At 39.3% G+C, this 13,661-nt stretch overlaps 1 protein-coding gene across 2 annotated transcripts; it reads left to right on the plus strand.

The window, feature by feature from the left end:
* Positions 1 to 215: 215 nt before the first annotated feature.
* LOC125458978 (synaptotagmin-4-like) lies at positions 216 to 8,305 on the plus strand. 2 transcript variants are annotated; one of them, XM_048544854.2, is made up of 4 exons: positions 216 to 891; positions 1,833 to 2,668; positions 3,811 to 3,931; positions 4,266 to 8,305. In XM_048544854.2, the coding sequence occupies exons 1-4, from the start codon at positions 858 to 860 to the stop codon at positions 4,577 to 4,579; spliced, it is 1,305 nt and encodes a 434-aa protein (XP_048400811.2). In that variant the 5' UTR covers positions 216 to 857; the 3' UTR covers positions 4,580 to 8,305. The 2 variants fall into 2 exon arrangements, with proteins under 2 accessions (XP_048400811.2, XP_048400818.2); XM_048544861.2 differs by having other exon boundaries at positions 216 to 872.
* Positions 8,306 to 13,661: the final 5,356 nt, after the last annotated feature.

Below are 13,661 nucleotides of genomic sequence, written 5' to 3' on the forward strand. Positions count from 1 at the left end.
TGCCTTCTCTCCGAGGAAGTGGCAATAATTAATGTCCATCCTTGTTCCCCGATCGGTTGTAAAATGTTAAATTATGCGAGCATGGGTGCGGAGTAGTGAGTAGGATGGGAGGTTACCGCGCTTTAAGAGACTTCATAACATCCGGAATTTGTCTCGGAATCCAAGCGCAGATCTATTGATAATTTAATTTAAAGCAAGAGAGAAAACTTTAACAGTAATTGCGAAGGGGGTACTGGAATCAGGCGCCATTCACCTGAAATGCGCCAGTGGCATTGTATAATTCTGCTCGCTAAACAGTCTCGCCCCAGCAAAGTCAGGGAGAAGTCTCTTTAACGCAGACACCATGCTTGCAGCTCTGATCTGTGTGTGTGTGTGTGTTTGTATATGTGTGTCAGCCTCTCCCATCTCCTCCCTGGCGCTATTCTCCCTCACCGTCAGACATCCGTCCACGCAACAAGAAAACGCTCCTCTATCCTCCGAGCCGATAGCATTCAGACTCCAGCCATTTAACATTAACTGATGGTCGGAATTTAAATAGCTCAGGGAGCAGCTCAGTGAAAGGCTTCGTCAGAAAGACGTCATCCAGTTCTCCACGTCTACAGTGTTTGTGAGAGTCAGAGCTGCAGCAGAGACAGAATCAGAGCCTCAGCGCTCCACACAAACCCCACTCCAACACTCTACACAGCCGCCTCCCAGCTCTTTACAGGATATTGCTTTCTTTTTAATTGTTGTTTTTTGTTTCTTCCAAAAAAATACAAGTGTAAAACGGGGTCAGCAATCTGCGTGGAGGGAACCAGAAGGAAGTGCGTTACCTTGAGAGCTGCTCCGTTTCAGCACCGCGGACAGCGCAGATCGCCATGACTCCGATTGTGGTGAGCGGGGCAAGCTTTGGTAAGGTCGCATCCTCGCTCGGGCGCTTCTTGACACATCTTTCTTGTTTTACACAGCACCGCTCTCACTTCCGTACCCACTGATCTTTCCAGCGCAGTGGAACCTTTGCTTGTTATGCTCACTGCATGCCTTCTCTTCTGGTTCAGTCAAGCCAATCTAATACATAGCACTTGGTCCGTGAAAATGTAGAAATGGTAATTTAGATTTAAAATTGGGGGAGCGCATTCTGGATTTGAGACCTATGCTCCATTCTTGTACCCCACTTGTGTGTTTGGGTTCGCGAACATCTATTGCGCATTTATCTCTCAGTTCGCTTTCCCCTCTTATCTTTCAAAGTTGTCCAATTGTTTCTCATTGCTGCCTTTCTCGATCGCCCGTTCACTTCTGTTGGTTTTTCGTGCCTTCTGTGCGTCCGCTTAGTTTGAATCTCTTTCAGTTTTTTTTTCTGCAATTCACCTCTTTGGTTAACGCAGTTCTGAGGGTGGGCGAAGGGGGGAGGTGCAGTCTTGGCAGTAATTGGAGTCTAGCTTATCGGATTCACACCGATTCGTCTTGTCAATTAGGCATTAACCGGAACTGGCGCAGTTTTTCAGTTCCATTGACAGGACAATGTGGGGACTCGTTATTGATATGAATTACCTTATCTAGAAGTGCTTCAGAGGCACATTGTTACACTTTTAATTAAAAAGCGACGAATCACAACATAACTACCCATTCCCAGTATTCTGCACTAATCATATAATAATAACAATGAATGCACTTTGCCCCTTGGGACTGCAATGTGAGGAAGCATCATGCAAATCGGAAATATTTGGCAGGTTCGCTCTGAGATGGCGGCTTTAATGAGGCGAACGTTGAAGTTTGTAAAATGCCCCTTTCGCTGTGACGGGATTCAGAATGCCACTGAATATGTGTGTGTGTATGTGTTTCCCCCTCTCTAGATGATGTGCCGGCAGTTGTAGGGATAGTAAGTGCGTTTGGCCTGATATTTACAATGTCCATGTTTGCATGGATCTGCTGTCAGCGCAAGTCGTCAAAAGCCACCAAAACCCCTCCTTATAAATTTGTGCACATGCTGAAAGGAGTCGACATCTATCCCGAGAACCTAAGCAACAAAAAGAAGTTCGGGGCAGATGAGAAATCCGACAACAAAGATAAAGACTCTTCCAAAGCCAAAATACCAAAGAACTCTCTCCATCTGGACCTGGAGAACCGTGATCAGAACGGTAATTTCACCAAAACTCCTGCCAAAGTCCGCAGCTCCCCAGAAATCGAGAACGTCCCGTCCAAGCCGTGCACGGACAGCGAGAAAGACAGTGTGACATCGCAGACCCCTGTATCAGACAAGCCAACCGCTCCTTCTGAGCGGCTAAACAATGCGCCTAACCTGGGATCCTTGACGTTCTCCTTAAAGTACAACTTTGATAAGAAAGCCTTACTTGTGAACATTATAGAGGCTCACGGGCTGCCTGCGATGGATGAACAATCAATGACATCTGACCCTTACATTAAAATGTCAATCCTGCCGGACAAAAAGCACCGCGTGAAAACTCGCGTCCTCCGGAAAACCCTGGACCCGGCTTTTGAGGAAACCTTCACGTTTTACGGGATCCCCTACAGCCAGGTACAAGAGCTGTCTCTGCATTTCCTGGTGCTGAGCTTTGACCGCTTTTCCAGAGACGATATCATTGGAGAAGTCCTGGTGCCAATGTCAGGGATCGATCTCTCGGAAGGCAAAGTGCAGATGCACAGGGACATCACCAAGAGAAACTGTCGGGTAAATGTTTGAAAAGTCATCTTTTTTGGGCAGGGAGGGTAGTTCTTGTGCTGTGTGTTGCTGCTTCCCGCAGTACAGACGTAAAAGTGTGGGGTTTTGTGAAAACAGAACTCAGCAGTCATTGATGGGGAAAAGGGGCAGCTTAGGTAAACGCCCGAGGGAAGTCTCGCGTGTGATACATTCACGAGAGAGTAGCATTATCAAAGGATTGACATAGAAACCCAAACGAGGCGAACAACAATGAAAAGAAACCCGCACGCAAACACATTAGACTTTGGTCAAATCTAAATTATAGAATTACATCTATCGAGCCTTGTTTCAGGAGAGAATATGCAGCAATGTACAGTTTAACATTTCGTCTTTAAAGGGGAGAGAAAGTATAGGCGTGAATTGGACAGGCGTTTCATTCATGTTAAATAAAAACATCCTTCGTGTGGAAACATGGGCCGCAATGAAATATTCAATTAATAAATGTACCAACAATCGAATTGACGAGTTCATCTTTACTTCATAAATAAAAAGCACATCAAAATTCATTGCGAATGACTATATTGGACAGAAATGGGCTATTCGGTCCATTTAATCTTTGCTAGCGTTAGGTTCCAAGAAACTCCCAGTCCCCCATTGTTCTCCGTCCAATCTTAGGTTTAATCGGCAGAATATACCGACCTTAAGTTTAGCACCATTCTGATAAACAGTGTAGTTGTCTCATCGATGGGAAAGAGAGTAACTCCTGCATGTTTTTCAGTGCACATTAAAAGGATTTGTCATTTTATAGTATTCCAAGGCAAATTCAAACCTAATGGCAGTATATAAAATGACACCAATGTACCACTTTTCACAAAATTTGTAAGGCAAAATATGACTAAAATTTGATGTGTAAGATAATAGATTACGGATAGTCACAAATTCAATAATATCAGATGAAACTGTTATGAACAGCAAGATTGATCAGTGCGAAAGGTTTAAAATATAGTCTATTATGTTAGTAATGGATGTCAGGGCAACAGACAATGTTGGATCATCTTTTTTTTCTCCTGCAGTGATGGTGTCATTAGAAAGGGCAGTGAGAGGATCTCCTGTGCAGTGATAACAGCATGCCTCTGAAATCTATTCATGTGTTTTCTTTTGTGCATTCACAGAAATCTGTGGGCCGTGGTGAATTATTAGTATCCCTTTGCTATCAATCTACCACCAACACGCTGACTGTTGTTGTATTAAAAGCTCGCCATCTGCCTAAAAATGATGTTTCTGGATTATCAGGTAATTATCCAAACAGGGTAACCAGTACTAATATATCTGGAGTGAAACCACTTTGGATTGGGATCAATCAATCTATTTCTGCGTCCATGTACTCTTGTGTCTGCCCTGTTTATATCACTGCATCTATTATTGTCTTCAGCTATATCAAGATGTGTTCTCTTCCCAAATGTGTACTAATTTAAATTTATAGGATTAATATATTTTGATTTTGAGTACTTTTATATTCTGTCTGAAATAAGCAAGTGCAGTTTGAACCAGATATGGTTAAAAATGAACAGTTTCAAGTAAAAAGTTAGAAACAGTTGAAAAACTGTATGTCTTGCTTTCCTTCCAGCTGCTGACCCTTATGTGAAAGTCAACCTGTACCATGATAAGAAGCGAATATCAAAGAAAAAAACCCATGTTAAGAAGTGTACTCTCAATCCAGTGTTCAATGAGCTGTTTGTCTTTGACATTCCATGTGAGGGGATTGAAAACATCAGTGTTGAGTTTATGGTCATCGATTTTGACAGAATGATGAAGAATGAGATCATCGGGCGCCTAGTGCTGGGAGCATCTGCAGAAGGGACAGTAGGAGAGCATTGGAGGGAGATCTGTGAGCACCCAAGACGACAAATTGCCAAATGGCATTGTCTTAGTGATGGTTAGCAGTCAAACCACGGGTTGGACTTTACTGTTTGATAAGGAAGGAACAAGCTGTGCATTAACCAACCCAAAGCCTTTCTGAAGAATTTTCAATTTATACTAAATACATATAATTTGTACATCTGATTGTGGTATATATTGTGATCTGTACTGTATAAGATGAGGTGACGTTGTTCTTTTGTTTGCTAACAATTTTCAGAAAAAAAGTAGCTATTAGAATGGGTAGGCAAAATAAAACTGTTCAATGTATTTCTGCATTTTGTGTGGCTGTTCGAGTTGGGGAATTTGTTTCTGGTGATGACGCTATTAGCGTGTGTGTTTGAAGAAAAAAGTAGAATTCATGGGAAGGTTTTTCAATGGAAACCTGTAACACAGTGAATGAACTGAAAATATCTGAAGAAAAGCCATTCTAGTGTTCATAACTTGAGAAACTAAAAGAAATTAACAGGTCATGTGTTACCTTAACATTGAAATATATTGAAATGGAGAGACACAGTGATGGCACAATGAGTTTGATGTTGGCTTTTTAATAACTGGTTTCAGATCTAGTCTACATTTATTGAATGAAACTTCCTTCTTATGGGAAACCAAAAAAAAACTTACATTGAAGGAACTCACTTTCCAGTCAACAAGGGCCCAAAGCATCATACAGTTTCTAATTTGACATTGGTTGAAACTAAATTGTCAGCATTATTTGGACAGGCAATAGGAATCACTGGATATGTCAGTGGCATTGGCAAAGGAGATGTATTATACTTTTGCAGTAATTGATGTTTCCCTAAGTTTGAGGTAGTGGTAGGATTAAGGAAACTTTGTTATGGATTTAATTGTTCTGCACCTGACCGAGAAATATTTGAAACTGATGTTCCATCCTTAAAGTTGAACATGTGCCATTCCTAATATTAAAAATCAATGCAAATCCAGAATGGATTTTCTTTTATAAAATGGAATTGAGGTGTGAATGGTAATAATTTGAATAACAGTCAAACATACTGAGAGAATTCATATTATTTCATACATGTCATGAAGTTATTTCTCCACACGCAGCCTCATAATTTAAAGTGTTTTGCTATTAGCATATTTTGACATTTGTGAATGTTATATATGTAAATAGTACATGCTACTTATCAGAAGCTGTACCTGGAAAACAGTTTCATATTAAAACATTCACATTGTGCAATTGTGAAATACTTTTCAGCCCAGACAATTTCATGATTAAGATAAAAAAATGGTGATTTTGAAGAAGGCTACTGAAACAGGCAAATCAATAGTAAAATCCACAAAAGCTCTCAGTAGTAACTGTTCAATATGTAAAGCTGAACTACATTAGTATGTGTTTTTCCAGGCCTTTGCCAATGTTACATCCCTGTGTGAAATAAATAAGTACTTGTTGCTGAGCCTTGAGAGTTGGTTTATACATCAAGAGTACCTACGAGTAACGAAATGGCAGGAAAGACAGTCAGCACAATGGTAGTTACATGAGTATATCTACTGAACTTTACAAATTTCATTGACATCACATATTAGCTAAGTACAATATAATGTGCACAATGTAAATATGAATCATATAGATAATGAATTGGTTTCAATGACATCATGATGATTTTGCTTTCATAATGGTACCAGTTATGAATCATGACTACCTCCATAAATCTTTGGAGATAATGCCATTATGTGTCAAATAAATTAGGTTTTAGGAATGGAAAAGGTCTGGTTTAATAGGTAGGCTGCCAAGACAACAGAAAAAACCTTGCATGTTTTGCCTACCCTATCTTCTGAAGCTTCAGGTTAAAAAAATTGCCATGAATATGAATTTATTTTGCTCAACTCAGAAACTACATTATACAACCATCTACTTTGTGAGTAAACCATGCTGAAAATGTATTGCAAACCATGCATCAATTATGCATGTTTACTTTAAAATAGACCTCAGTGACAGGTGTAGGAGCACTTGTGATATATGTAATAATTAACCATATTAGTGATGCAACCCTAGAAGATGCAGGAACAGAATGCAACATTAAAGTCATTATTTGCTAGAAGAAATACCAGACAGTGATTATAGCTTTGAGAATGCCATTTGATCTTGAGTGTCAATGCAGTTAGTGAATTGGATTTTTCTGTCACTGAATCTTGTGGTTCCAGGAAAAATCATTGTTTAAAACATTAATGAGCACTCAGTACCTTTATTGATTCAGTCTCTTTGAATTTTAATGGACGATATTTTCAGTTACCATATAACAAACATTGCCATGTATGTTTACTATAGATGGTTCATGTCATATTTTTAAGTTTAGCACTTATAATCTTCTGCTTATTTTTAAAACAAAGGGCTCAACATATTTTTAAGCTGCTTTTGGGCACGCACACTGCCAGAGACCAAATTTCTTACCTTTTGATGGATAGATCCAGCTCGGCTCACTTTGGGAATTAGGTGTAATTTGTGAAAGGATGACCTGTAGTGAAACATTGATATGCATTTTTTAGATTGAAAATAGGGAGAAATGTTAGATAAAATATACTTTTGTAGGATAGGAGTAAGTGTTAGTGAGTTTACAATGGTTAGCACAGATGAATTTGGCTTGGCAAGATCTAAATGGTCAAAACAAATCAGATTGAGTCTGGGCCAATTCAGAAAGAAACTTTACTTTATTCCAGCCATCTGGCATTTTAATATAAAAAGCTGAAATCTAATGCTAGCATGTCAGTTCATTACTATGCAGCAGGGGATTGACACTGTCACCACATGGGAAAAGATGAGGCTGCCTGAAGCCACAGTAGTAATCATGGTTCTATTGCTGTTTGTGCAGCTTAAAGGATACCTGTTACTGTTGTAGTTTCTTTGCTTTCAAATTAATACATCAATTTAGAATGCAACAAAACCACGGCATTATTCTCCTTCCATTCCCCAAAATAGTGATTATCTATTTGTTGGCTGTCAGATAGGGTTAATGCGTTTTTACTTGAACAGTCACAGATTCATCAATAAATACACAACTGTAACAAAGGTCTAATTAATATATTCAAACCAAGTGTAGTATTTTCAAGCAAAATATTAAAGAATGTCTGAACACAGTATCATGTCACTATGACCAAAATTATATAATAGAATTCATGAATAATTGCAGAGCTATTTCAACTTCATATTCATTGATGTATCTATTCTATGCATCGACCATATATACAATTTGTTTCAGATAGCTTTCACATTTAGGAAGAATGGTTTTTTAAATTCCTGACAATTAATTAATTTTAACATTATCATTTTTTTCAGTTCACAATACTGTTCAAAACATTGCAATTACAGTTGTAATTTTTGTAAAATAGTTTTGAATAATTCTGAAAGATGTAACTGTGTGGTTTGAAATGTTGATGTGCTCAACTTACATACCCAGAAACTCCAGTATTAATAGGTCACAGCAGTATATATAATTACACTGTGTAAATCTGTACACGTAATATGTTTTGTATGTTGCATTACAGTGTTTACAATCAATTAAGTAAAAGAATGCACACATTTGCATCGTGTGTCGTAGCAATGTAAATTACTGGCGATGATTGTATTTATTAACTTATTTGTGCTGTTAATGTAAGAGTAAGGTGCACAAGGAGTTTTTCTTTTCATGAAAAAAAATCACCTTAATACTGAGTAAAATTTACCATCTGCTAAAGTCTTGTGCCTATGTGTTTTGTGTGTGTTGAACAAGAATAAAGCACTACATAACTTGATTGTTTTTGCACCAGGAATGTTATTGTACCAGGAAATTAGAATTTTCAGATCACAACAGCATAACAAAATTCTGTCCACCTTACATTGAATACTTACAGTGGGTAATAAATATCTGCTGCCTAATATTCAAAAGAAATTTGCATAACCTAATCAGATTTCTTCACAACGGTGCTTGAAAGTAAATTAAGTTGAGTTTTCTTCTTTTAATGTTAGTTTTTCCCTTGAATTGGCATTCTTATGAATTGGCCTGATGAGTGTAGGATGAAAAAAATCTTTAACAAAATTTCTCTTTTTTCAGCAATTCTCTGTGACCAACTGCTGTTTAAAGAAATGCATTGAGTAAAGATTGTTCACAGAAAAATACGGATAGTGAAGCAGAGAGCTGCAGAGGGGAACTTCCACAACTTATGTCCTAGGTAACTAAAGACATGGCTACCAAAGGTGGAGAAATTAAAATCTGGAATATTGAAGAGTGCAGAACTGGAGGTAAATTATTCTGAGGATTGTGGGCTAGAGGTGATTATAGGGATAAAGAGTGGGCAAGGTTATGAAAGTATGGATGAAAGCACTAAAATCAAACTGCTGCTTGACTGTTGGCCAACGTTGATAAATTAGGCATGGGTGAACGTGTAAATGAAAACAGCAGCAGGGTTGTGGTCCCACCAAACTGGAGATAGTTCCTTCAAAGAATCAATTACCTCAAAATAGTTAGTTGGATACAGAATTTGATACTTGCCGAAAAGAGACCTCAGTTAAATCAGAGTCAACCTGTCTGGATTACATTTAAACAAAGCTTGACAGTTAACTACTAGACAAAAGAACAAAAAGATCTGTGGATGCTGGAAATTTGAAATTAAAAAAAAATAGAAACTGCTAGCATATCTCAGCAGGTCTTGCAGCATCTGTGGAGAGAAATTGGAGTCACTGAACTCAAGACATTAGCTCTGATATCTCTCCATAGATGCTGCCAGACCTGCTGAAATTTTCCAGAAATTTCTGATTTTGTTGGCAGTTAACTGCCAGTCATCAGCCAAGCAGTACATTCTCTATGACAATGTGTCTACCAATCAGAGATGACTTGCCAACCAATTAACACACATTTCACATGCAATATAAATTGTTGATCCCATTTAGATTGCTATTCAAATGTTGTGATGATTGAAAGACAAAAAGCTTTGAATGTTATTTATTTTTTCAACAATAGTTGAGTTATTGGCATATCAATTTCTGGGACTTGTGAATTTTCACAGCATTTTCCCAGTTGGCAGTCTTCAGAACATACCTTGTGACTGTGCTCATTTATCTCTCTCCAGGTATCTCCTCACATCTGGGCAAGTCACCCTCACAATCAACCTCACTGTTTCACACTCACACTTCCTAGTCACCTTCTAGTTTGTGCTGATGATGTTATTGCCCCTGTGCCTGCTTCTCATTAGGAGTACAAGTAAGACCTGTATGTTGCTGTGAAGGCTGACTGCATAGAAGTGCAATTCAAAGTGAGTGAAGTAAAAGGCAGATGAACTGAACTCGAAGAAGTTGGCAAACATCTGTAAAGCAGGTGAAAGCACATTCTGTGTAGGATGTAGTGAGCTGGGCGTAGTTGGAGGTCTTCAGTTTCTTGTTCTAAGACTCTCTAATTTGTCAAATTCACTGAAGAATCTCTTCTCATTCTGCACTCATCTGGTTAAGACTGACAGTTTGCAAAACAATTTATCGAAACCAGAATGATTGCTTCAAAAAAATGCTAATGATCTGTTTCGATGAGCATTTTGCACTTGATAGTTGCTGCTTTGTCAACTTCACAGTTGTTCCCTTCTTGCTTGTACACTTAGCTGACTGAAAGAAGGAAATGGGTAAGTGTCTAAGGTCTCAGTCCAAAATGGTACTTATGGGATTTGTTTGCTAGCATGCACACAAACTCATCTCTTGTCTTTGAATGTATTATAACAATTATCACCTATTTTAATGTCATTTGCTATTTCTATTATCTTGAGATATGAAATCCCAAATAATATAAAAATACACAGATATCTGTACAAAATATCTTCTGTTTTTGAATTTGATTGAATGTACTTTAGGAATCAAACAGTCATCAGACGAAGCACAGAAGGAAATCATTTGCCCCGTCATGTCCATGTTGTCTGTTTGGTAGACTTATTCCAATTGTCCCATCTCCCTAATTCTTTTCCTATAGTTCTGAAAATGACTTTCCTTTTCAATATTTAACAGAGTTCTTCAGATGCGCTTTCTCATTTTTATCAAATCTGCATGCTACAGGCTGCAGATTCCAGATCCTACCAATGGCCATATATATAAAGTATCTCCTCATGTCTTCTGTGGTTATTTTGTCGATTATTGTAAATTACCATTGTTCTCTTTGTTCCCATTATTTTTTAGACTTATCGCAGCAATAATCTATATTTTTTTAAAAAATACTGTTACTGCATATCCCTCCAAAATGCTTATCACCAAGGCAAATTTATCAATAATGTAACTGGCAAACATTTGTGCATAATGCATTTAGTTTACTGGATTTTCTAAGATGAATTACTACATGAAAACTGGTTCATGGTGTTCCCGGAGTCTTCTGCTTTTCATTTAATCATGGCTGCTCTGTTTCTTAATTTGTTTGATCGATATTTGATCAAAGCACTGTAAGACTATAGCGAAGAAGAATCTGTGGAGCTTAGTTATGCCAATAAAATGGCAGCTACACCATTACTGGGAGGACTATGTTTGAGTGAAAAGTGCTTCCACATTTTACATTTCTTGATCTTTCCTTTTCTGGACTTGCTCACTAGAGCACAATATCATTTTGATAAATCTATGCTGTGGCGCTTCTAAAGTCAATATATTCTTCCTGAAGTGTTGCTCTGTTGGTGCAGCTCCCAAAGTAAAAAAAACTAAGACAGGTAATGGAATGGTTTCCCATATTTTCAGAATTCACTATTCTTGTCAACTCTTGGCGTCTGGATGTGAGATTATGGTTATAGTTATAGTCCCAGACTAGTACCAGTTGACCGTGTTTTTCAGTTAATAATTTATCTGCTCATAATATGTTGCTGCAAACCATTCAAATACATCCAGTACCAAAGTTCCAGGGTGTAGTCTATCCACAAACCCCAATTTACAGAAGTTATCATCAGCTCCAGCCTCTCCACATCCTCATGGTATATCTCTGACCTACTTACATTACAGTTCTTTATTTCAATACTCCACTTTGGAACACATGATGCTGTCAGGCCACTTGCGCCCACCTCATGGGTTGGACAAAGGTGCATATTGGCATCTCTCATTTTATCTTAGTGCTTACTCACATTGTGCCCACTTGAATTTTCATAGCAGCTCTGCCTTGCCTTGGCCTTTTGATCTATGCCTCCTCATTCAGAACTTCAATGTTTATAGCATTTCTGTCTTGCTTTGCCACTCAGCACAGGCAGAAAACTTGGTGTGATTTTCAGAAGTGATGAGTTTAGGGGGTGAACAAGTTGCTGTACAGGACCATGCTATGCTAATATCACACCTGCACCATGTGCCAGCAGCTTACATGGCAAATACATTGTAAGCACTTCAGCCAAATGGCCTAATCTCAAAGTCTAAAGGGAATAATCCTCAGTCAGGTTAATGGACCTAGTCTTCAGTTAGGGGATCCCAGTGTAGTCAATCAAAGTCAGTTTTGGATTTTAATCAAGGGCTGGAAATGGCCAGTCTGCCACTAGAAGCGTTCATGGTCCATATCACTATAATACAGGGAGTGGGCCACAGCAGGCCAGGCAGCATCAGAGGAGCAGGAAAGTTGATCTTTCGGTTTGGGACTCTTCTTCAGAAATGGTGGAGGGGGAAGGGAGCACTGAAATAAATAGAGAGAAGATGGGTGGGGCTGGGGAAGGTATATGGGATAGTGATAGGTGAGTGCCGGTAGGGAGTGGTGGGGATTGGGCTGTGAGGTGGGAGGAGTGGATAGGTGGGAGAGAAGCTGGACAGGTTGTGTCAGGCCAAGAAGGTGGGGATGAGAGCGAGGGTTAGCCGTGGGATGAGGCCAGGGGTGGGGACCACAATGACCAACTCCCCCCGCTCACATTGGTGGATTGGCCATGTTAAATTACCCACAGTATCCAGGGATGCATAGCCTAGGTGGATTAGCCACGGGAAATGTGAGGTTATGGGGATATGTTGAGGGTCTGGGTGGGATGCTTTTCAGAAGGTCAGTTCAGACTCAATGGCTAGAATGGCCTCTTTGAATTTGACATATCAAGGTGGGAATGATAATGCTTTAGAGGCCATAGATTATTTCAGGAAGTGGATCATGGTTTAAAGGGGTGAGTGCAGCATTGTGGCTGACATGACACAATCTGTAGGGTGTGGCTCAGAGGATAGTTTCAGAAAATGAAGTAATTGAAAGTAATGTGGAGGAATGTGTGGAAGTGCAGTAGTATTGGCTTGGCTGGGAGTACAAGGAGGAAGGCAACATGAAGACTTCAGGGTGGAGGGAAGTATGGTGGTAGATTAGAGTTCTTGATTATCAAGCTGAGTCTGTGAATCATTCTGCCAAGCACAGCCTGCATTGTCACCTGTGACCTTGTGAATTGCCAACATGAAATTGAACGCAAGTGATTGCAACACACCTGAAGTGGGTGAGGTAACTGTGACTTTTATGCCTGAGCACCTACTTTCTGCTTATGAGCAAAGTATGGTTCTTCAAACGGCAACTGCATTAATCAGGCACTTACATGGTATGGGTTGAAATTGTTTGTAATCACGATTCCCATCACGTGAAATGAGTGCAGTACTCAATGATTTTGGAGAGAAACCCTGGTCACAAATAAGCCTAGTTATGATCTAGCACTTACAGATTGCAGCTAGTCCACTCTGTGAAGCAGAAGAATATACAGTTGATCATAAAAATGGTACATGCAGGTTATTATTTACAAAGCCAGTCCAAGATCTTATAGGCTGCACAGGGAACAGAGCCAATATAAACTCTTCAAGTATTCGCAAACATGCACTTTTGTGCAATGCCACCCTTCTTGGGTGATGTGCTGGGGTGGTAGGGAGCTGCTGGGAAACACGTTATCAGTAATCATACAGCACTTGCAATCTCCTACTGCGTTTACATGCATCTGGCTCATACTGTATTCATTGGAATAAAGTTCCTATATCAAAGATTCATCAAAGGAATACCATTGCTCTTTGTTGGAGCCCTCCATTTCCTATTGTATGAAGAACCTTTGTAATCTATCATGTGTGAGTGATATGGATGCTGACTACACACATTACTATGGACCTGGTTTGCTTTTGGCATTGTCCGCAGATGTTCATTGGAACCATGAGCAATGGATCCAATCACAGCAAGGA

Source organism: Stegostoma tigrinum, chromosome 1 (assembly GCF_030684315.1).
Source record: "Stegostoma tigrinum isolate sSteTig4 chromosome 1, sSteTig4.hap1, whole genome shotgun sequence".
NCBI classification, from domain to species: domain Eukaryota; kingdom Metazoa; phylum Chordata; class Chondrichthyes; order Orectolobiformes; family Stegostomatidae; genus Stegostoma; species Stegostoma tigrinum.